Raw genomic sequence first — 20,964 nt, 5'->3', positions numbered from 1 at the left:
TACAGGCATGCGCTGCCATGCCCAGCTAATTTTTATATTTTTAGCAGAGACAGGGTTTTGCCATGTTGATCAGGCTGGTCTTGAACTCCTGACCTCAGGTTATCCACCCGCCCCAGCCTCCCAAAGTCCTGGGATTACAGGCATGAGCCACCAAGCGTGGCCAAAAAAAAAAAAAAAAAAAAAAAATTAGCTTTTTAAAACTAATGTACAAGGCTAGGTGTGGTAGCTCACACCTGTAATCCCAGCAATTTGGGAGGCCAAGGTGGGAAGATTGCTTTAGCCCAGGAGTTCAAGACCAGCTGGGGCAACATACTGAGACCCTGTTGTTAAAAATTAAAGACAAGGTCTTTAAAGTCCCCGTCTTTAAAAATTACCCTGTCTTTTAAAAAAATTAGCCAGGCATAGTGGCGCATGCCTGTGGTCCCAGCTACCTGGGAGGCTGAGGTGGGAGAATTGCTTGAGCCCAGGAGGTTGAGGCTGTTCACGCCACTTCACTCCAGCCTGGGGGACAAAGTGAGACCCTGTCTTAAAAAGTAAGCTGGGCATGGTGGCTCACGCCTGTAATCCCAGTACTTTGGGAGGCCAAGGTGGGCAGATCATGAGGTCAGGAGTTCAAGACCCAGTACTTTGGTAGGCCGAGGTGGGCAGATCATGAGGTCAGGAGTTTGAGACCAGCCTGGCCTACACAGTGAAACCCTGTCTCTAATAAAAATACAAAAATTAGCTGGGTGTGGTGGGGGGGGGGTGCCTGTAATCCCAGCTACTTGGGAGGCTGAGGCAGGAGAATCGCTTGAACCTGAGAGGTGGAGATTGCAGTGAGCCAAGATAGCGCCACTGCACTCCAGCCTGGGCAACGGAGCTAGACTCTGTCTCAAACAACAACAACAACAACAAAAAAACAAAAGGTAACAAACAAAAAACTAATGAACTGATAATTCCTATTGTAACTCTCCTTTAAAAGGAAGCATTTTGATGCCAGAATAGAAATTTTAAACCCCCAGGCTGTAGAGAAATATTCACTGCCATGACACATGTTTACAGGCTTTCCATTTGGGCAAGTTGGGATCTATTTTTACACATAATTATGATTTTTCTTTGGCTGTGTTTCTTCGTCTTTTGTGGCTTTCAATGTCTTTTTTTTGTATTTTCAAAATGAAAATATCTTAGTTTTTTTTGCACTATAAAAGTAAAAGATGCTAACTACAAAAAACAAGGATTATTCAATGAATAATCTTTCCTATGCTTGCAGGCATATATACTTATTTTTTAAAAAATAAAAATAGAGTTGAATTTTTCCTGGTGGTGTTTTCTAACCTGCTTGTTGAGCAAACTCATCACTGTGGGAATTACTCGCTTTTGCACATCATCTTTTGCCAATGGCGGATGTGGCCTTGATCCATTCAGCAATAATTTGCCAAACAGTTGTATGGTCGGTGTTATTATATAAGCAATGTATCACAATCACAATATTTGGAATTGAGAGTGTCCTGAAGAGTCCAGGACATGTGGTGATCTTGTGGACTCCTATGCTCAATATTGTAATGGTTGCTATTCCTTCTGCTGTGTAGGGGTGTGTACGTGTATATCTGTCTGTCTGTCTGTCTGTAAGAAGTGCTGCAAGCCCCTTCGTACTCTTAGGGCACCTGGAGCCCTGCTACTTGCTCCCGAAGTGTCTGATCCCTCCTGCTGTTTCATAGTATCAGTGATCCTTGGCTGTTCCACTCTGAGTGACTGCGCACTTCTCAGTATTTCTGAGCTCCAGTGTTGCTGACTCCCACATTGGTCACTTAGGAAGTTTTGTGACCTCCATCTACTGCTGCGTCTTTGCATGGTTATCTGTGGTCCTTTACTGTTTCCAGAATATTTATGATTGTTTTTCTCCAACCCTACGTACCAAGTCACGCTCCCAGCGTCTGCTTTACCACATCTCCTATTCTTAGGGTATCCATGACACGGCTTCTGCCAGGGTTTTGGTTTTAGAGCATTTAATGTGTCATGCTCTTAGGGAACATTTTCAAACTCTGGCCTCTGTGTCAACTTTTTCCCCCCTTGGAAATACAGAGGGTTGGCTCATTTGCTGCTCCATTTTCTGCCAGGACCTTTGACCAATACTTGGTTTTTCTTTCCTGAAATTTTCTAGAAGGGAATGGAATATCTTTGTATAGCTTCCCCCTCTTCTGGTGGCAGATCAAGCATATGGCCCTTTGAAGTTTCATAAGGAGCTATAACTAACATGAATGAATGTCAACCATGTGCCAGGCCTTAGCTAGTTCTCTTTATTTATCTTATTTAACCCTTAGCACTATTCTGAGTGGAAGATGGCATTATCTCTATTCTGCATTTGAGGAACCTGAGGCTTAGGAAAATTACTTTGCCCAAGATCATAGTACTAATACTTAGGTACTAGTATTAATACAAGTACTAGTACTTGGGTTCAAACCCAAGTCTTCCTGGCTCCCAGACACTTGGATTCTTTTTATAATTGCAAATAATGGAATAGTCTCACTTCCCCACCCCAAAAGAAGGCTTTCAGCCCTGCACTGCTGCCCTTGTAAGGCTCTGGCCCTCTTGTTCTCTGCGTAGAGTGTTTCTTCAGTGCTGGTTACCTTTTTGGTGCCTGAGACATGCCGCTTCTCTGGAGCATCTGTGACCCCAGGATGATCATGCTTCCCTCCAAGTGGCCCCCCACTCTCTGCTGCTTCCCCCAGTGTGCATGAGCCCTGTGGTTCTGGCTGAGGTTTCATGCACCCGCTTCCAGCACATCAGCCTGTCTTGCTTCTCTAGCCTCTGACTGGATCTTCTCAGTTGCCTTTGGTAGCTCTCCCCTTAAATGAGAGTGCTCTCTTCTGGCTTTACCTTTTTCCCAGGCTATGACTTTCATGTCATGACTTAAGCATGAAGTGTGATGACTCCCAAGTTGCTGACTCTGGCCCTGTTCCCAGGCTCTTCCCTTAATTGCTTTCCAGGATCTCTGACCGATATCCTGAAGGCACTTCAGCCTTAGGATGTGCAACAAGTGGACTTATTTCCTCTCCAGCTGCCTCTTTTATGGACCTTATTCTATCATTTGCTGGCTTGGTTAATAATGTCACCACTGACTATCATCAGTCTTAGAAGCTAGAAACCTTGAGAGACATTGGTTTACTCCATTCTGTCTCATCTCATATTCAGTTGATGAATTTCAAATCCTGTTAATGGATTCTACCTCAGAAATACCTTCCAAATCCAGCCCCTTTATTTCCTCTGCCTCTGCCTTACTTTGGGCCTTTCACTCTTGCCTGGACTGTATGAATAGCCTTTTAAGTAGCATTATCTTTTTAAAAAACAAAACTGTTTATATCACTTTCCTCCTAAGAAAAGAAATCTCTGCAGTTTTATTCTTACCTGCAGGGTAAAGTGCATATCTGCTGGCATGGCAGAGCAGACTAACCACAACTGAGTGCCCATCCCCACACCTCCAGCTTCCTCTCTGCTCACTGGCCCTGCCCAGCAGCCTCTCTGCCCCCACATGGCTGAGCATGGCTACCCTCTTCACTGGTTAGTTGTCTTCCTCCCTGAAGTCCTCCTTCCATCTGGCAAATTTCTCATTCCCATACCCAGCTCACATGTTGCCTCTGAGATACTGTTCCCTCAGGTAGATATAGCTGGGTCCCCCACATCTGTTAGTCTGTGCCTCCCGGAATCTGATTACACACTTGTCTTCCTGACTCACATGGGGGTTCTTGGGGCCAGGGATTTACTTAGCACCCGGCACAGTTGTTGTACATAGTAGCTGGTGAAGGCATGCCACCTTGTTCTCTCCAGAGTGCCTGTGATACTCAACACACCTCCAGGGTGTTCATGACTTGGTACTACTCTCTGATTCATTTTCCTCCTACTCATGTCAGAGCTCTTGGTGGTGGTACTCAGAGTGGCTACAGTTCTCTCCCATTCAACCCACAGAGCTGAACCCCCCTTCCTTCCCAGAGTGTCTGTGATTTGTCTCTTACTCAGTCTCTACTATCCCTGGAGCACCTCTGCCCCTCCACTGTACTAGGAGGGAGGACCTGATTCCTTGTTGCTTCTCCTGGCTGCCTGTGAAATCTCCACTCATCTCCTAGGCTAGTATCTCTCAAAGTGAGGTCCTGAATCACCTGCATCCGATTACTCTGATTGCTTCTTCAAAATGCAGGTTCTTGAGCCAAGTCCAGCTCTACTGAATGAGAATTGCTGGCCCAGGGATCTGCATTTAAATCACTTCCCCAAGTGAGTCTAGTATTCCCTAAAATCGTGACTTGTTCCAAAGCAGTGTACGCCCACTAATGTTCAGAAAGAACATTCATTCCCTGAGACATTTACCGTAGTGGGACAACTTAAATAAGACTGGGACCTGTTACAAAGCAAATGCCCCTTTTGGAGAGTCACAGTACAGTCAGCACATTACAGGATTACTGAAACAGCAACAAAAAAGCCCCAGAGAAACAAGCTTGATTTTTATGAGGGATGCCTTTATTCTCATACACATGGACATTTCTGCACCATATTTTCTTAATCCTGGTTTCCCTGACTGCCCTGGAGCAGTTTATGTCTAGATTTCCTTAATTGCAATAATGCCTGTGATGTGCTCAGCAGAGTCTGGCACTCTTGGGTGTTTAGTCCCTGAGAGTCGCTGCCCTGCTTTATGCCCTACTCTGCCTGTGACCTCTGTTGCTTCCCTCAGTGGGTCCCTGATAGCCCATCTCCTCCCTGTCGCCCTGCAGGGGGGGTCCTCTATGCTGCCACTGTGAAAAACTACCTGGGGACGGAGCCAATTATCACCCGAGCAGTGGGTCGTGCCGAGGACTGGATTCGGACAGACACCTTGCCTTCCTGGCTGAACGGTGGGGAGAGGGAGAGGGGTCCTCTGGGGGGACCGATGGGGTGGAGTCTGGGAAGTCCTAGGTTGTGTCTGTGAGGATCTGAGGCCACTGGTATTCCCAGCCCCAGCCTTTGTCGCAGCCGTGGCCTTGAGCCCAGCCGAATGGGGGGATGAAGATGGAGACGACGAAATCTACTTCTTCTTTACGGAGACTTCCCGAGCATTTGACTCATACGAGCGCATTAAAGTCCCACGGGTGGCCCGTGTGTGTGCGGTGAGACCCCATCCCAGCTGTCTGTCTGTCATCTCCTGCTCTGTCTGTCCCCCGTCTTATCTTTTCCTCTTTGGGTCTCTGTCTTTGAATCTCTCCTGTGTCTCCTATTTTCTCTGCCTTGACTTCTCTTCTGGGAGCTTGAGGAATGTGAGAGAGAGGCTCTGGCCTCTTTGACATGCACAATTACCCTTGTGACACACTGTCTACAGGAGGTGGACTAGTGTAGAGGTTAAAGGGAGGAACTGGTGACAGATAGACCAGGGTTCAAGTCCCTGCCCTACCCACCATTTAACTGCCTCTGCAACTCTGTCCAGGTTCTTTAGTGTCTTTGAAACCTGTCTATAAAAAGAGGATAATAATGATGCCTGTCTGTGAGGGCTGTTTGAGGATTAAATGATGTAACTTATGTAAAACACATAATACAGCACTTTATAAGGGCACAGTTAACTTAGTCACTGTCATTGTTATTGTGACCCCTTCACCCTCATATCTCATTATCCCCGCAGCTACTCTGTGTGGCTCTCTGTCCTTGCATTTGTATGTATCTGTCTCCCCATCTGTCTGTCTGCCCTGAAGTCAGGGAGGAAACTTAAATTGGTCTCCATGCTCCTTGCCCAATGATGATCATCTAAAGAGAACCTCCCATGTGTTTGTCACCCCAGGGGGACCTCGGGGGCCGGAAGACCCTCCAGCAGAGATGGACGACGTTTTTGAAAGCTGACCTGCTCTGTCCAGGGCCTGAGCATGGCCGGGCCTCCAGCGTCCTGCAGGATGTTGCTGTGCTTCGACCTGAGCTTGGGGCAGGGACTCCCATCTTTTATGGCATCTTTTCTTCCCAGTGGTGAGGGGTCTTGGTGTGGAGGAGAGTTACAGGGTGGGAGATATGTGGGGTTGGCACAATGTCAGTGTTGTCTCTTCCAGAGGGGGCAGGCTCTCCCGCCTTTGGCTGCATGGCTCCCTGTGCGTTTCTCGGGGGTCATCTCATTTGACAAGGGATGAGTTGCTATCCCCCAGACCCCTCCATATATCTAGCTCCAACCTGTGAATTCCAGGGAGGGGGCTACTATCTCTGCTGTCTGTGCCTTCCGACCACAAGACATTCGGACAGTGCTGAATGGTCCCTTCAGAGAACTAAAACATGACTGCAACAGAGGACTGCCTGTCGTGGACAATGATGTGCCCCAGCCCAGACCTGGAGAGGTGAGGGGGCAGATCTTCATTCTAGGCCTGAAGTCAAGAGCTGCTATTAAGGCAAGAGCCCCACTAAGCATCACTGGCATGTCCTGTCCCTGGGAAACTTTGTCACCAGCCCTGTATTTCCTCTAGTGCATCACCAACAACATGAAGCTCCGGCACTTTGGGTCATCTCTCTCCCTGCCTGACCGCGTACTCACCTTCATCCGGGACCACCCACTCATGGACAGGCCAGTGTTTCCAGCTGATGGCCACCCCCTGCTGGTCACTACAGATACAGCCTATCTCAGAGTCGTGGCCCACAGGGTGACCAGCCTCTCAGGGAAAGAGTATGATGTGCTCTACCTGGGGACAGGTATATTTAATGGTCAAGCAGGCTGCCTACCTACTGCATACACATTCTCGTCACAGAGAGGGTACTGTAATACATATAGGTCTGAGTCCCAGGCACGGGGGCAATTATGTAATTATTCTTGTTCCTTTCCTGTCCCCTAGAGGATGGACACCTCCACCGAGCAGTGCGGATCGGAGCTCAACTCAGCGTTCTTGAAGATCTGGCCTTATTCCCAGAGCCACAGCCAGTTGAGAACATGAAATTGTACCACGTGAGTTGTAGATTTTGGAGAGTCTATTGGGGAGACATCTGAGTCCAGAGCCAGTTTGTGACCCTGAGGTCTGGGAGATCCAGTGTATTCCCCTTCCCCATTCTGTTTTTGTAGAGCTGGCTCCTGGTTGGCTCCCGTACTGAGGTGACACAAGTGAATACAACCAACTGTGGCCGTCTCCAGAGCTGCTCAGAGTGCATCCTGGCCCAGGACCCAGTCTGTGCCTGGAGCTTCCGGCTAGATGAGTGTGTGGCCCATGCCGGGGAGCACCGAGGGTGAGTGAAGCTGCCTGGATTTCTTGCTTACTGTGCCAGGGCTCTGTCCCATCCATATGTCTATGTTTCTCATCTGTTAATGCTGCCCTGCCGGAGGCTGTTTTCTTTTTCTGTCTGTTAGTGTCTATATCACTCGTGTGTCCTTCTGTCAGTCCATACTAGCTCATCTGTTTGTCCATCTAGTGCTCCCTCATCAATGTCCTTGCCTCTCTGCTGGACCTGCCTTGACCTGACAGTGTGCCATCTCTAGTGGATGCTGCTTAGTTTTCATCTTACAAGAGCTCTTGGAAGTGTTTTCACAGTTGTCCACTCCCTCTTTCCTTGAAATACTTTCCTTTTTCTCTCTATGACTGCATTCTTTGGTCTCCTTTACTTTCCCATCCAACAACTGAATGTTGATATTCCTCAGGGTTCAGTCCTGGACCCATTCTCTTCACACATTCATGCTCTCTCTAGGCAGTTTCATTCTGGTTACTTTCAATACCGTCTGAGTGCTAATGACCACCACAAATATATCTAGTTGAGCTGTGGAACTCCCCATCTGACTGTCTACTTGATATTCCCTTGGATGCTTCATAAGCAACTCAAACTTAGCAAGTCAAAGTATGCACTGTTGTTTCCTCTTTCTCTCACATGCTCCTCTTCTGGTTTTCCTCATTCTAGTAAAGGGACCTCCATGCATCCAGTTGCTCAAGCCAGAAATTGCCCACATTGTATTATGATTTGTACTGATTCTAGCACCCAAATGTCCTTAGTCCACCCTCTTCTGTCCACCTCTACCACTACCACTCTAGTCCAAGCCATCATCGCTTCTTAACTGGACTACTCTAATAACCTAATTGGTCTTCTTTTGACCATTTTGGGCTCCTACCATCCATTTTCCATTTAGCAGCTTAAAAGCATGTGTCACATTGAAGCAAATGCCTGACATCATATCATATTCATCTTAAATATTTCAATATGTATCTCTACTAGATAAGGAGTTTTTTGTTTGTTTGTTTGTTTGTTTGTTTTTGAGATGGAGTCTCACTCTGTTGCCGAGGCTGGGGTACAGTGACACCATCTCGGCTCACTGCAACCTCTGCCTCCCTTATTCAAGCGATTCTCCTGCCTCAGCCTCCCAAATAGCTGGGATTACAGGTGCCCGCCACCACGCCCGGCTGATTTTTGTATTTTTGGTAGAGACGGGGTTTCACTACGTTGGCCAGGCTGGTCTGGAACTCCTGACCTCAAGCAATCCACTTGCCTTGGCCTCCCAAAGTGCTGGGATTACAGGTGTGAGCCACTGCGCCCAGCCCAGGACTCTTAAAAACATTTTACTGTGGGAAAGTTCAATCATATCCAAAAGGAGAGAGAATTGTATAATGAATTTCCATGCATCCATCCCTCAGCTTCAACAACCATCAGCTTCTGGTCAATCTTGCCTCATCAGTACGTTTACTCATTCCCAACTACTTTGATGCAAATCCTGGACATCATTTCACTTCATCCATAAATCTTTCTGTCCATATCTCTAACATACAAGGGCTTTAAAAAAAACCCATATTACCATTATCATACCAAAAACTTACTTTCTTAATGTCATCAAATATCCAGTCAGTGTTCTGATTTCTTCAATTGCATATATTTTAAAAAGTTTATGTCAGTATCCAAATAATGCTTATTAATTGTAATTGGTTGATATGTTTCTTAAGTGTCTTTTAATTGTTGAGATCTTCCAGTAAATATTTTTAATCACTTGATTCGAAAGTGTTTTTGCAAACTGACCTTGAGATTTCCTGTTTTGAAGTCCAGTTAATTTATAGCATATTTGTATACTGCAGAACCTCAAGTATATACAAAATCCAGAATATTACAAAACCCCATGGCTACAAATTCTGTAGAGGTAAAAGCACTTGTCTTTTGGAATAAAACAGATTAATTCACACATGTCAAAACAGAGTGAAATGTTTAAAATGGTAAATGATCTGTAGGGCTAGATATGAAAGAAAAAACTGACATATAATTAGAATAGTCATAACATTTAATTTTGTTTTTCTGATATTTGTCTTGAATTATAAGTGTAAAATCTTATGCCGTCTCTTGATCAGATTCTTGACTTTTTGCCAGTTGGGGATATAAAGTAACTCTTGGATGACAGGCTTGGCCAGCTTTGCATTTTTGGTTAAGAACTTTAACCTGGTCTTTTGGTTTTTTGGGGAAGAACTTTTAAACATCTAAGAGAAAAGCAAGGGCTTTATTCTGTCCTTTATTGTTTTAATTTCCATTAAAATAAGAATTCACTGGTCTTAGATATCCTCTATACTTGAGCCTCAAGGATTCCCTTAGGTATTCATGAGTGGAGGGGGGTGGTGGGGAGTGTGGGCTGTGTGTTTATGCCAGTGTTCTGGGTTGTTCTTATGTACATTGCCCATACCTCAGTTCATCCGAGGGAGAAGAACATGGACTGTGAAGTTCCTGTGGCAGCAGCTGTACAGGTGGTCTTCCTGTGTTCCCCACTCTCAGCTAGACTAATCAACCTTGGTTTTACCCAAGAAACTTCCATCTATTCATACCAGTCTTGGGAGCTCATTTCAGGGACCTCAATTCATATTGAAGGAGTTCATACTCAGATGAGTCTGTGTTTGATTGAGGCTTTGTGTGTTCAGACCTTTTACCTGAAAAGGTTCAGACCTTTTCACTGACAACCCTAGTGTAGGGGTCTCATTGACTTCCCGGCCTCTGGGAGTGGTGCCAGAGAGTTCAGCAGTGAACAGTCCATCTTGCTATCCTCCATCAGATATAGTCCACCCAAATCCTGGAAGTGCCAGGACTGTGCCTGGAGCTTCCGGCTGGATGACCCCAGATCCTTTGAAATAACACATAGGCCAGTATATATCAACCACTATTGAAGAGTTCCTTTGTAGAGACAAGGAGCTTTTAGGAAACAAGAAGTCACCTCACTGACCCTAAAGGAATTTTGATTAGCTTCTACAGAAAAGGAGTTTGCTCTTTCTCTTAAATAAGAGAAAAAAAAATCCCTATAGTTTTTATCCCATTTTTTCCTAGAGAAATCTTGTGGTTGTGGAGAACCAGGTTCATTTCTTAGAAGATTCTGTTTCTTTTAAAGCACCCCCACTAAACATCTTTACAATAGACCTAGTGCAAATTTAGCTATCACTGATCTGCTAGAAAGATGCATGGAATTTGATATGGCAAATGAAATGTCATGAGTAATATTAAGAGGTATTGGGGAAAAATGTGGTGATGAGGAGAAACTTGACTGATAATTTCTGGAGTGATTTCTGGGATGATGGGAGATATATTGAAGGAAGGAGTCTTCAGTAATACTGAGGAGGGTTGAAGGGAATGTTCACACTGGATTTACCAAGCATTCTCTTCTTTATAGGTTGGTCCAAGACATAGAGTCAGCAGATGTCTCCTCTTTGTGTCCTAAAGAGCCTGGAGGTCTGTATGGTCTGTATGGATTAGGGAAATGTGGGTGGAGTGGATGGAAAGGGGCTAGAGAGTTGTTCATTTTGGAACCATTCTAAACCTTGGATCCTGGAAGATGTGGCAGCCAGGAACCTCGGGCCTTAGCCTCTTTAGGAATCCCCTTTTTAGCTTAGTCTCCATAGCCCCTTTTCATGTCTGACATCACCCCACACTTTTCTTCATCACACCTCCAGCCTTTAGCCTCACCTCCTTTTGTGCCTTTGCTGTTTCTCACAGAACGTCCAGTAGTGTTTGAAGTTCCCGTGGCTACAGCTGCGCATGTGGTCTTGCCATGTTCTCCAAGCTCAGCATGGGCATCCTGTGTGTGGCACCAGCCCAGTGGAGTGACTGCACTCACCCCCCGGCGGGATGGACTGGAGGTGGTGGTGACCCCAGGGGCCATGGGCGCTTATGCCTGTGAATGTCAGGAGGGTGGGGCAGCCCGTGTGGTAGCAGCTTACAGCTTGGTATGGGGCAGCCAGCGAGATGCTGTGAGCCGGGCCCACACAGTGGGGGCGGGACTGGCTGGCTTCTTGTTGGGGGTTCTCGCAGCATCCCTGACTCTCATTCTGATTGGTCGGCGTCAGCAGCGACGGCGACAGAGGGAACTTCTGGCTAGAGACAAGGTGGGCTTGGACCTGGGGGCTCCACCTTCTGGGACCACAAGCTACAGCCAAGACCCTCCCTCCCCCTCTCCTGAAGATGAGCGGTTGCCGCTGGCCCTGGCCAAGAGGGGCAGTGGCTTTGGTGGATTCTCACCACCCTTCCTGCTTGATCCTTGCCCAAGCCCAGCCCACATTCGGCTAACTGGGGCCCCTCTAGCCACATGTGATGAAACATCCATCTAGAGCTGGGCAAATGACCACTAGTGTATAAGTGATCACTGGAACGGAGTGACCACTGAGATGCTGGGGGTCACTGGGCCTGGAAGACCATCCCAGCCTCTGAGTTCTCTTTGAGTATGAGTGATTACTTGGACTTTAGTATCTGTTCTCTCTGAGCCTGGATGGGCTTGGGGCCAGACCTTTGTCTGATTCCTGATTCCCATGAGAAATCAGAACTGCTTTCTGCAGCAAATCAGGGCTTCCCCGTAACATCTGAACTCCTGTAACCCTTCATCCCTGGCCCCCTATCTTGGGCCCATTAGTTTTGGGGATGGGGCACAGGGCATAGCTATGACTTTGCTTTCTGGTTGGAGCCTGGCTGGAAGGAAGAGCCCTGGAGGTGGTTGGGGGCAAATGTGCACTGAGTCCTTGGGGTGGTTCTGCTTATTCTTCAAGTTTATCTGAATCTGTGGGGAGTGCATGATCCCCATGTTGCAACATGGAGTCTCTGCCCTGAGATCTTCTCCATCTCAGTTTTCCTTCCATGAAAGAGTACGTGTAAATACATGGTGTTCATAAGAGACCTGGCCACATGTGCATGAATGACTGGGCCGATGCTTAGGAATATTTATGAGGGATGGGGAGGGAGACGATTGGAATGGGGGCGTTGCCTGCAGAACTTTAGACCCTGTAGCCATAGAGGGAATGGCGTTCCTTTCTAAAAGGAACTGAAACACTGCCCCTCTCCCCGTTGCCCCACAACCTTACTCTAAATTTGAGTAGAGAAAAGCTCCTAAAGTGACCTTCCGGGTGGGAAGGGCAGCAGTACACATGACCCCCTCCTTTTCTTTGTTTTTACCCTCTGGCTGCCACCACTGCCATGTCACAGCTGCTTTCTCTGGCTGGAGTGTAGGCTGTACCCCATTTCCTTGGCTCCCATTAAAAATTAACAACATTCTAATGATTAGGGAACAACAGAAGGGGAACAGTCATAGGATATACGAGCAGTATAAAGATACGTTTGCAATCAGTGACTACTCAGGGTGACACCCTTGCCCTAAAGCAGGAGTCCCCCCTACCTGGGGTCCATGGACTCCCTGAAATTGTATGCAAAATGTTGTTTGTACATGTGTGTCTGTATGTCTCTGTGGGGAGGTTTTATGGCTTTTGTCAGATTTTCAAGGCCTTAACAAAGTTAAAGGACCACTGCCCTGAGGTTACTGCACTGAGGCCAAGTTAGGATGGCATCACTCTGTGGCAGCTCTCCCTGGCCTTGCCCTGCCTGGAACAGGGTGATTTGCTGGAATGGAGTTACCACTGAGATGCCAAAGGTTGCTGGGTCTGGAAGACTGTTGTGGCCTTTCAGTTCTCTTTGAGTCTGACTGACTGTGGCCAGTCCCTGGACTGGTAGCTGCTGGAGGCCTTCTTGTTTCTCCAGTCCCTGGAAGCTGAGCTCTATGTGTATTTGATGACATTGTCAACTCTTACCAAACGTCAAGACCTCTTCCTGCTTGACCACTCGCACATGGCTCTAGGCTTCTCCTGCTGAGTCCTGGTCTTGGCCTGTGAATGTGCCTCGTTCATCCCTGGTGCTTGAGCCCCTCAAGCTCCAGTCAATGATCCAGTCCTTCCCCTTTGAAGTTTTCTGCTCTACTTTCCTTGGCAGCAGCCTGTGAACTACTCAAAAGAGTCCCCTTGGGTTTGGAATTATCAGTGGCTTTGCCACTAATAAATGTGTGATCTTCGGCAAGTAACCTAACCTAGGGACATCAGTTTACTCATCTGTGAAGTGGGGATAATAAAACCTACCTCAGGGTTGCTTCAAGGATTAAATGAGAAAATATGTCAACAATAAAGACCTGTCTGTACCAATAGATGTTGTTATTGCAAAAATGGGCTTACTATCCATAACCATATAGCTTAACTATATGATAACCATGACATTCGTAGGCCGGGCATGGTGGCTTACGCCTGTAATCCCAGCACTTTGGGAGGCCAAGGCAGGCGGATCACAAGGTCAGGAGATCGAGACCATTCTGGCTAACACGGTGAAACCCCGTCTCTACTAAAAATACAAAAAATTAGCCGGGTGCGGTGGCGGGGGCCTGTAGTCCCAGCTACTTGGGAGGCTGAGGCAGGAGAATGGCGTGAACCCGGGAGGCGGAGTTTGCAGTGAGCCAAGATCACGCCACTGCACTCCAGCCTGGGCAACAGAGCAAGACTCCGTCTCAAAAAAAAAAAAAAAAAAAAAGATAACCATGACACTCGCAATCATATTAAGCCTCACTCAGTAAAGGACAGTCATTGTTTCACAGATGTCCTGTTCTGGGTCACCTCTGGACAGCTCATAGCTGCTGGTTTCTAGGTTTTAGGAGGCAGATCTATGATTTTTATAATCCTCAGACCTGTCTGACCTTAGTTGCCTGAGATCCCTTTGTATAGAATGGAGGAAGGCTGTGTGTTCTTTGGTTTACCCTCAGCCTATCTTTCAACCCCACTCACTTGAGGTTGTGGCCTAGTTCCTCTTTGGGGGAGGGAGGAAAGTGGGGAGATGTCAAAGGGGACTGGGCTTCCTGTGGGGAGTGGGAGAGAAGAGTTTTTCAAGGAGGAGAGAGACCAGGGCTCTTATACTCTGAGCCACTATCTGCCTGCTCTAATCACCTAGGGCCAGGCACCAGACAACTAGGGATGGCCTCTTTACCCCAAAGCCTGCTGAAATTACTCAAACTAGCCAATCCTAAATCTGCCTACCCTGCCTCACTCATTCCTTCCAATGGAAACCACAATAAGCACTCTTGCCCACGTTTTCCCTGCTCCCTCTGCATCCCGACTGACCCTGGTGCTTCCCCATGTGGCCCCTGTATAGTGTGCTTTGCCTCCTGTTTCTAGGGACCTGTGAGTATCAACTTTCTCGATGACAGTCATTTCTGTGTCTATGTGTCTTATTATACCTTATTAAAACAAACCTGGGTACATTTTTAAGACAGCAGGGATTCTCTGAAGATTAATGATTGAGAAGGATGATTGGACCTGTCTAGTCAGGGAGGCTGAGGCCTCAGGCCTTCATTAGGCACGTTGCATGTCTGTCAAGTAAGGGCCACTAATCACCTCACATGGGTTCATCTGAACTTTATGCCAGCCCAAAACATGAGGATGTGCCACCCATCTTCAGCACTCTCAAGACACACTTAAGTGTGTTTGATACGTAAGCTCCAATTCCTTCCTCCATAAGAAGAGAGAAGGCAGAAGTGGCTTTCCCCGAGGTGAGGACGGGGATGGGAGTTTTTTCTTTTGAGTGATGTAGACCTGTGCCCTGCTTCCATGCCACTTCCTCAGATGTGACAGACCTCTGCTGGGATGGAATGTGTGTTTGCTGGAGACAGCTGTGGCATAGAGGATTGTGAGAAAGGGTCCCCATGCTTGGTGTGGAAGGAGGGAGCTGCTCACCCTCTGTATGGGCTTGGATGAGGAGCTTCTCAGCGGCAGTTATAAGAACCAGAGGATTTTCTGCCCTTTGCTGGGAGCCACATGAGCCCCCTGGATTCATGTGGAATTCTTGGGAGAGGGATGACCACCCTGAAGATGGCTGAGATCAAATATCTCATCAGATGACTGGATGCTTAGAATCGGGTTAACTTGATTAAATAAATAAACAGAAATAGTTTTTGTACCTATGAGTTTGTGGAGAAAAATTCCTGGCCACTATACTAATATCAGCATTTCTAAAATGATCTGTCTGGAGCATATGCGTGATGAACCTATCTATAGATAGAGCAGAGTAGCTGTAAATGGGGTAGAGTTGAGTGAGCACCAAGTGCTCAAAATGAAGAAAGAGGACTTCCCTCCAACCTTTTGCAGGAGTCATCCCCCTAATGCAACTTCTCCCCACACATATCCACCAAATTAACTTTTTTTTTTTTTTTAACCAGACAAAGCCTATGGTTTCATCATAATAATATAGGTCATCATAGATTGAGATTGCCTTGTAATTCCTAGGTAAACGTCCTTGGAAAAAAGGGAATATGAACCTACAGGATTCCAGTCAACAAAATAAGCTGTCCACATGCTACCTCTACGAAGGTTTGTAATACAGCTGTCATTAAGATCTTTGCTAGGTAAGTTCTTATTCTACTTTGGGTATTTATTGTGTTACTAGCCACGGCAGGCTTTGCTATGATGCGATAACAACCCCACAATTTTAGTGGCTTAAAACATTTGTTACTCATGCCGTATGTCTATCCTTGGTAGTCACTCAGGAACCAAGGCTCAGGGAGGCTCCATCTTGACATAAGCTTCCATGATTGTAGAGAAAGGAAAAGGGAACTTGGCTAACCATAGGTAGGCACCTAAAGTTTTTGTCTAGAAGTAACATGCATGATCACATTTCAATGATCAAGCCACGTGACTATGCAAGTTCAAGCAGATGGAGAAGGGCTATGATAGCCTTCTGCTCAGACCACAGTACTAAGCATTTGTGCCTAAAGTATGGCCACAGGGTCAGCGCGGTGGCTCACATTTGTAATCCCAGCACTTTGGGAGGCCAAGGCAGGCAGATCACTTGAGCCCAGGAGTTCCAGAGCAGGCAGGGCAAAATGACGGAATCCTGTCTCTCAAAAAATACAAAAGTTAGCTCGGGATGGTGGCGCATGCCTGTAGTCCCAGCTACTTTAGGAGGCTGAGGCGAGAGGATGGATTAAGCCTGTGAGCCTGGGAGGTGGAGGCTGAAGTGAGCCATGATCGTGCCACTGCACTCCAGCATGGGTGACAGAGTGAGACCTTGTCTCAAACAAAAACAAAAACAAAAATTATGGCCTCAGACCCTTTGCTAGGACCAAGAGCTGCTGATGTCCTCTTTGTTTCTTTTTTGAAGGGAAACATATACTAAATCTTTGCACTCATAATCTCACTCATCCCTCCTATTGAGCACCTGCTACTTCCTCTCCTTTCTTCTGTCTCCATGGAGTACAGTGAATTTCCTCTTAGAGAAATGGCGACTGGATATTTTTAAAAATACCTGGGTAAGAAGGGCTGCTGAATTAGAGAGGACTCATGGTGACAGGGTTCAGTAAAAAGAGAAACTTAGTGTCTCACTTAGTAGGAAAGATAAGGAGTAGTTATTCCCCCAGGATTGCAAGAAGGGCCTCAGGAACTGAGGCCTTAGCCACTGGAATCAGTGTTAATGCCACCAGGATTATTTTTCTTCCATTAGTCTGTCATCTCTGCATGTTCTGCTTGCTGGAAATGGACATATTCCTAGAACTAGGAAAGATGGTTGCCATCTTTCCTTCACATTCTCTCAGCTCTGTAGGGTAGGGACAAGACTTCTTCTTTAGCTCCAATCCGGGAATCCCAGGGAAGGACTCTGATTGGCTCAGCTTAGATCACATGCCCACACTGAACCAATGACTGTGTCCAAGGAAATGGGATACTATGATTCGTCAGGCCTGAGTCAAGTCCGTGCCCAGGGAGGACAGGATTAAATTGTCAGAAGGAGGGACATGGTTAAGTTGGCTGGGCAAATAAAAACCACAATTACTGTAATTTACTATAGCTGTCTTAGAGTTAGATATAGACAGTGACCTTTGAAAACTAAATAAGATCGGAGAAAATTTTTGCAACCTATCCATCTGACAAAGGGCGAATATCCAGGATCTACAAAGAACTTAAACAAATCTACAAGAAAAAAATAACCCCACCAAAAAGTGAGCAAAGGATATGAACAGACCCTTCTCAAAAGAAGACATTTATGCAGCCAACAGACACAGGAAAAAATGCTTATCATTACTGGTCATCAGAGAAATGCAAATCAAAACCACAATGAGATACCATCTCAGGCCAGTTAGAATGGTGATCATTAAAAAGTCAGGAAACAACAGATGCTGGAGAGGATGTGGAGAAATAGGAATGCTTTTTTTTCCTTTTTTTTTTTTTGAGACAGAGTCTTGCTGTGTCACCCAGGCAGGAGTGCAGTGGCATGATCTCAGCTCACTGCAAACTCTGCCTCCCGGGTTCACACCATTCTCCTGGCTTAGCCTCCCGAGTAGCTGGGACTATAGGCGCCTATCACCATGCCCAGCTAATTTTTTGTATTTTTAGTAGAGACGGGGTTTCACCGTGTTAGTCAGGATGGTCTCAATCTCCTGATCTCGTGATCCGCCCGCCTCGGCCTCCCAAAGTGCTGGGATTACAGGTGTGAGCCACCATGCCCGGCCAAGAAATAGGAACACTTTTACACGGTTAGTGGGAGTGTAAATTAGTTCCACCATTGTGGAAGACAGTGTGGGGATTCCTCAAGGATCTAGAACTAGAAGTACCATTTGACCCAGCCATCCCATTACTGGGTATATACCCAAAGAATTATAAATCATGCTACTATAAAGACACATGCACATGTATGTTTATTGTGGCACTATTCACAATAGCAAAGACTTGGAGCCAACCCAAATGTCCATCAGTGATAGACTGGATTAAGGAAATGTGGCACATATACACCATGGAATACTGTGCAGCCATAAAAAGAATGAGTTCATGTCCTTTGCAGAGATATGGATGAAGCTGGAAACCATCATTCTGAGCAAGCTATCACAAGGACAGAAAACCAAACACTGCATGTTCTCACTCATAAGTGGGAGTTGAACAATGAGAATACATGCACACAGGGCGGGGAACATCACACACTGGGGCCTGTTGGGGGGTGGGGGGCTGAGGGTGGAATAACATTAGGAGAAATACCTAATGTAAAAATGACGAGTTGATGGGTGCAGCAAACCAACATGCACCCTAGAACTTAAAGTATAATTTAAAAAAAAAAAGAAGAAAAGAAAACTAAATAAGATAATGTTGTTCCTTCCAAATGAAAACCTTCCTATCACTTCCCGTTACAATTAGAATGAAATCCAAATCCTCTGTTCTGATTTACAGAGCCTTACATGTTAGGACCTCTGTCCATCTATCTAAACTATTTTTACTTTCCCCTCATTCAGGAGCAACAGCCACACCAACCTTCATTCAGCTTTCTAGATACACCAAGCTTGTTCCCAACTAGGGAGAACTTGTTGTTTCCCCTGATCTTTGCAAGTCCTTCTCGGCAGTCAGGCTTTACCTTAAACATTGCCTCCATAAAGAGGCCCACCCTGATTACTCTGTATAAAGTAGCTCCCAGTTACTTCCTATCACATCCTCCTATATTAATTCTCAGCATAGCATATCATCAATTTGTATTTTCTTGTTTGCTTAGTTTAATTATTTTCCTTCTTGTTAGATTGCAAACTGCATGAAAGCCTGAACTATGGCTTTTTTGTTCACTGTTGTATCCCCAGTGCTTAGAACAGTGAACAGTGCCTGACACATAGTAGATGCTCAATATTTATTGAGTGAATGAATATGGCCATTGCCGAGCTGACCCTCTGGGTAATGGAAAGAACGCAGGTCCTGCTGAGAGGCCAACACCATCCACTGGTCAGTACTCCTATAGGAGGCCACTTAGCTCCCAGCTCCTGTGGTTCTGCAGTACCAAGTGGCAGCCCCTGGAATCCTCTGCTCATAGACTCATGGTTTTCAAGGGATAGCTTTAGGGTGTCCTTCTCCTAGACCTCAAACGACCTCTCCCTGTCTGTGTTCTGAACTCCATCCTGGACCCTTCTTTGCTTTGGGCCCTAATTTGTGTCTGGTTGTCCACAGGTAGGTCCTCTCTGCTCTTTCTTTCAGAGTGAAAGAATCAAAGTATCCCTGGAAGGCACAACACCACTTTGCAAGCATAAATTCCCTAATCATAGTTGCCCTTAATAATAATAATAATGCCCTAAAATATAATCATCTGCTAGATATGATGTGGGCATTGAGCTAAACATTTTTTACATCAAACTCAATCTCAGAAAGACTGGTGTTGTTAGCCACATTGTCGGCCAGTGAAACTGAGGCTCGAAGGAGAAATAACTTGCTCAGGTCATACAGTTAGTTTGTAGCTGAGTTGTGACTAAAACCCAGGTCTCTCGGATTCCAAAGCTTGTGCTCAGAACCCCTGCAGTGTACAAAGTACCCAAATAGTGCCCATTACAGAGCAACTTCCAAGAACTGGGTCTTGCCTTCCTAGAGTGGAGTGGTGTTTCCTCCTTCACTCATTGTTCATTTCATATATATAAAACAGAACATGATCATATTTCAATACATAACTTCTGTACAACCAAAAATTAAAACACCACATTAAAATAAATGAGAAAAACATGGTATTTCATTTGCAATACTTGAAAAAATGTTAACATTCTTAATCATAAATGAGCTTTTAGAAATCAGTAACAAAGAGACTAACATTACAAGGGAAATGAAAATAAAAGAAACAGGAAAATGAAATAACACAAATGATTAATAAGGTGATATGAAGATGAGGTAGCTTAACATTAATAGATGAAAAAGCAGTTTCTTTGTAATATTACATTATCAGTGATCACAAATACAGAAATCTAACATTTGTATAGAATTTTAGGAAATAGGGAACTCTTAAACACTGGGAAAATTTACTCCAGTTTTGGGAAATTTACTCAAAATTTAGATCTTGTATATACTTTGCCCTGGCAGTTCCAATCTGTAGGAATTATTCCAACGGAGTAGTTGGACAAATTGAATTTTATGTATAAGTATGTTTCTTACATAGAAAATCTATAGCTAATTTATCACCCCCAACTACTTATGTATCAATTGATTTAAAAAAAATAGATTGGGGGGGTGTTCATTAAATATTAATTTAGGTCTATTTAGGTCAGGTTCTGGGCTAGATTCTGGAGACACAAAAGTGAATAAGACATAGTCCCTGTCCCCTTAAAGCTCATAATTCAAGGATAGGCAGATGAGTAAGCAGACAGCAACACACTTTGAAAGGCGCTATTGTTAAGGTGTGTTCCAAATCTGAGGAACCCAAAGATACCTCATTCTACTGACCTCTCTTCTTAACTAGCAGCTTGAGAAACAGGTTTGCGATGCCAATCAAAGCATTTGTACCACCTAACCAGACTCCCCTGAAGCTACTGAGACAGTCTAATGTAGTGTAGTCTAGTGAGACATACACATGCCTCATTTTGTCTTTTGTGTATATCAAATTTTACATAATAAAACACTTTAAAATAAGATGTTTTTCTGTCTATGGAACCAGAAAAAACAAGAAAAAAAGGTTGGTGACCTTGTGTGCTCCCCAAACAAGGATTTGTGGAGAGTGGGCATTCTATACTATTGTTGGAAATGAAATTAGTACACACTCTGTGGAGGGCATTCTGGTAATATCTATTGAAAACTTTAAAGTGTATATATCATTTGATCCAGTAATTACACTTTTAGAAATTTATTTTAAGGAAATAGCAGTATAAGTGTGCAAAGACATACTTCTAAAGATTTTTATTTTTATATTAATTATAAGCCTAAAATGTTGGGAAAAAAATCAATTATTCAACAAGTGAAATTTGGTTAAATAAGCTTCAGTATTGACATGAAA

The 20,964-nt window shown here is 45.2% G+C and overlaps 1 protein-coding gene across 7 annotated transcripts in view; it reads left to right on the top strand.

Annotated features, from left to right (window-relative positions):
- SEMA4F (ssemaphorin 4F) overlaps positions 1-20,964 on the top strand; it is a 57,575-nt gene that overhangs the window by 14,635 nt on the left and 21,976 nt on the right. For 3 of the 7 annotated variants that reach the window (XR_008546283.2, XR_008546282.2, XR_010149356.1), the window contains exons 6-15: positions 4,740-4,859; positions 4,960-5,111; positions 5,774-5,952; positions 6,164-6,311; positions 6,438-6,660; positions 6,801-6,910; positions 7,025-7,185; positions 10,574-10,632; positions 10,897-11,039; positions 15,480-15,598. Coding sequence is in view for 4 of the 7 variants with exons in the window: in XM_016948846.3 (XP_016804335.1) it covers positions 4,740-4,859; positions 4,960-5,111; positions 5,774-5,952; positions 6,164-6,311; positions 6,438-6,660; positions 6,801-6,910; positions 7,025-7,185; positions 10,574-10,632; positions 10,897-11,507 (1,763 nt within the window). In the remaining 3 variants the exon portion in view is untranslated. Of the gene's footprint in view, positions 1-4,739; positions 4,860-4,959; positions 5,112-5,773; positions 5,953-6,163; positions 6,312-6,437; positions 6,661-6,800; positions 6,911-7,024; positions 7,186-10,573; positions 10,633-10,896; positions 13,356-15,479; positions 19,845-20,964 lie in introns of those variants that run through there. The other 4 variants (XM_016948846.3, XM_016948847.3, XM_016948848.4 and 1 more) reach the window with 3 other exon arrangements.

The sequence above is a fragment of the Pan troglodytes genome, chromosome 12, assembly GCF_028858775.2.
Source record: "Pan troglodytes isolate AG18354 chromosome 12, NHGRI_mPanTro3-v2.0_pri, whole genome shotgun sequence".
Classification (NCBI taxonomy): Eukaryota; Metazoa; Chordata; class Mammalia; order Primates; family Hominidae; genus Pan; species Pan troglodytes.
This window is presented reverse-complemented; position numbering and strand designations above follow the sequence as displayed.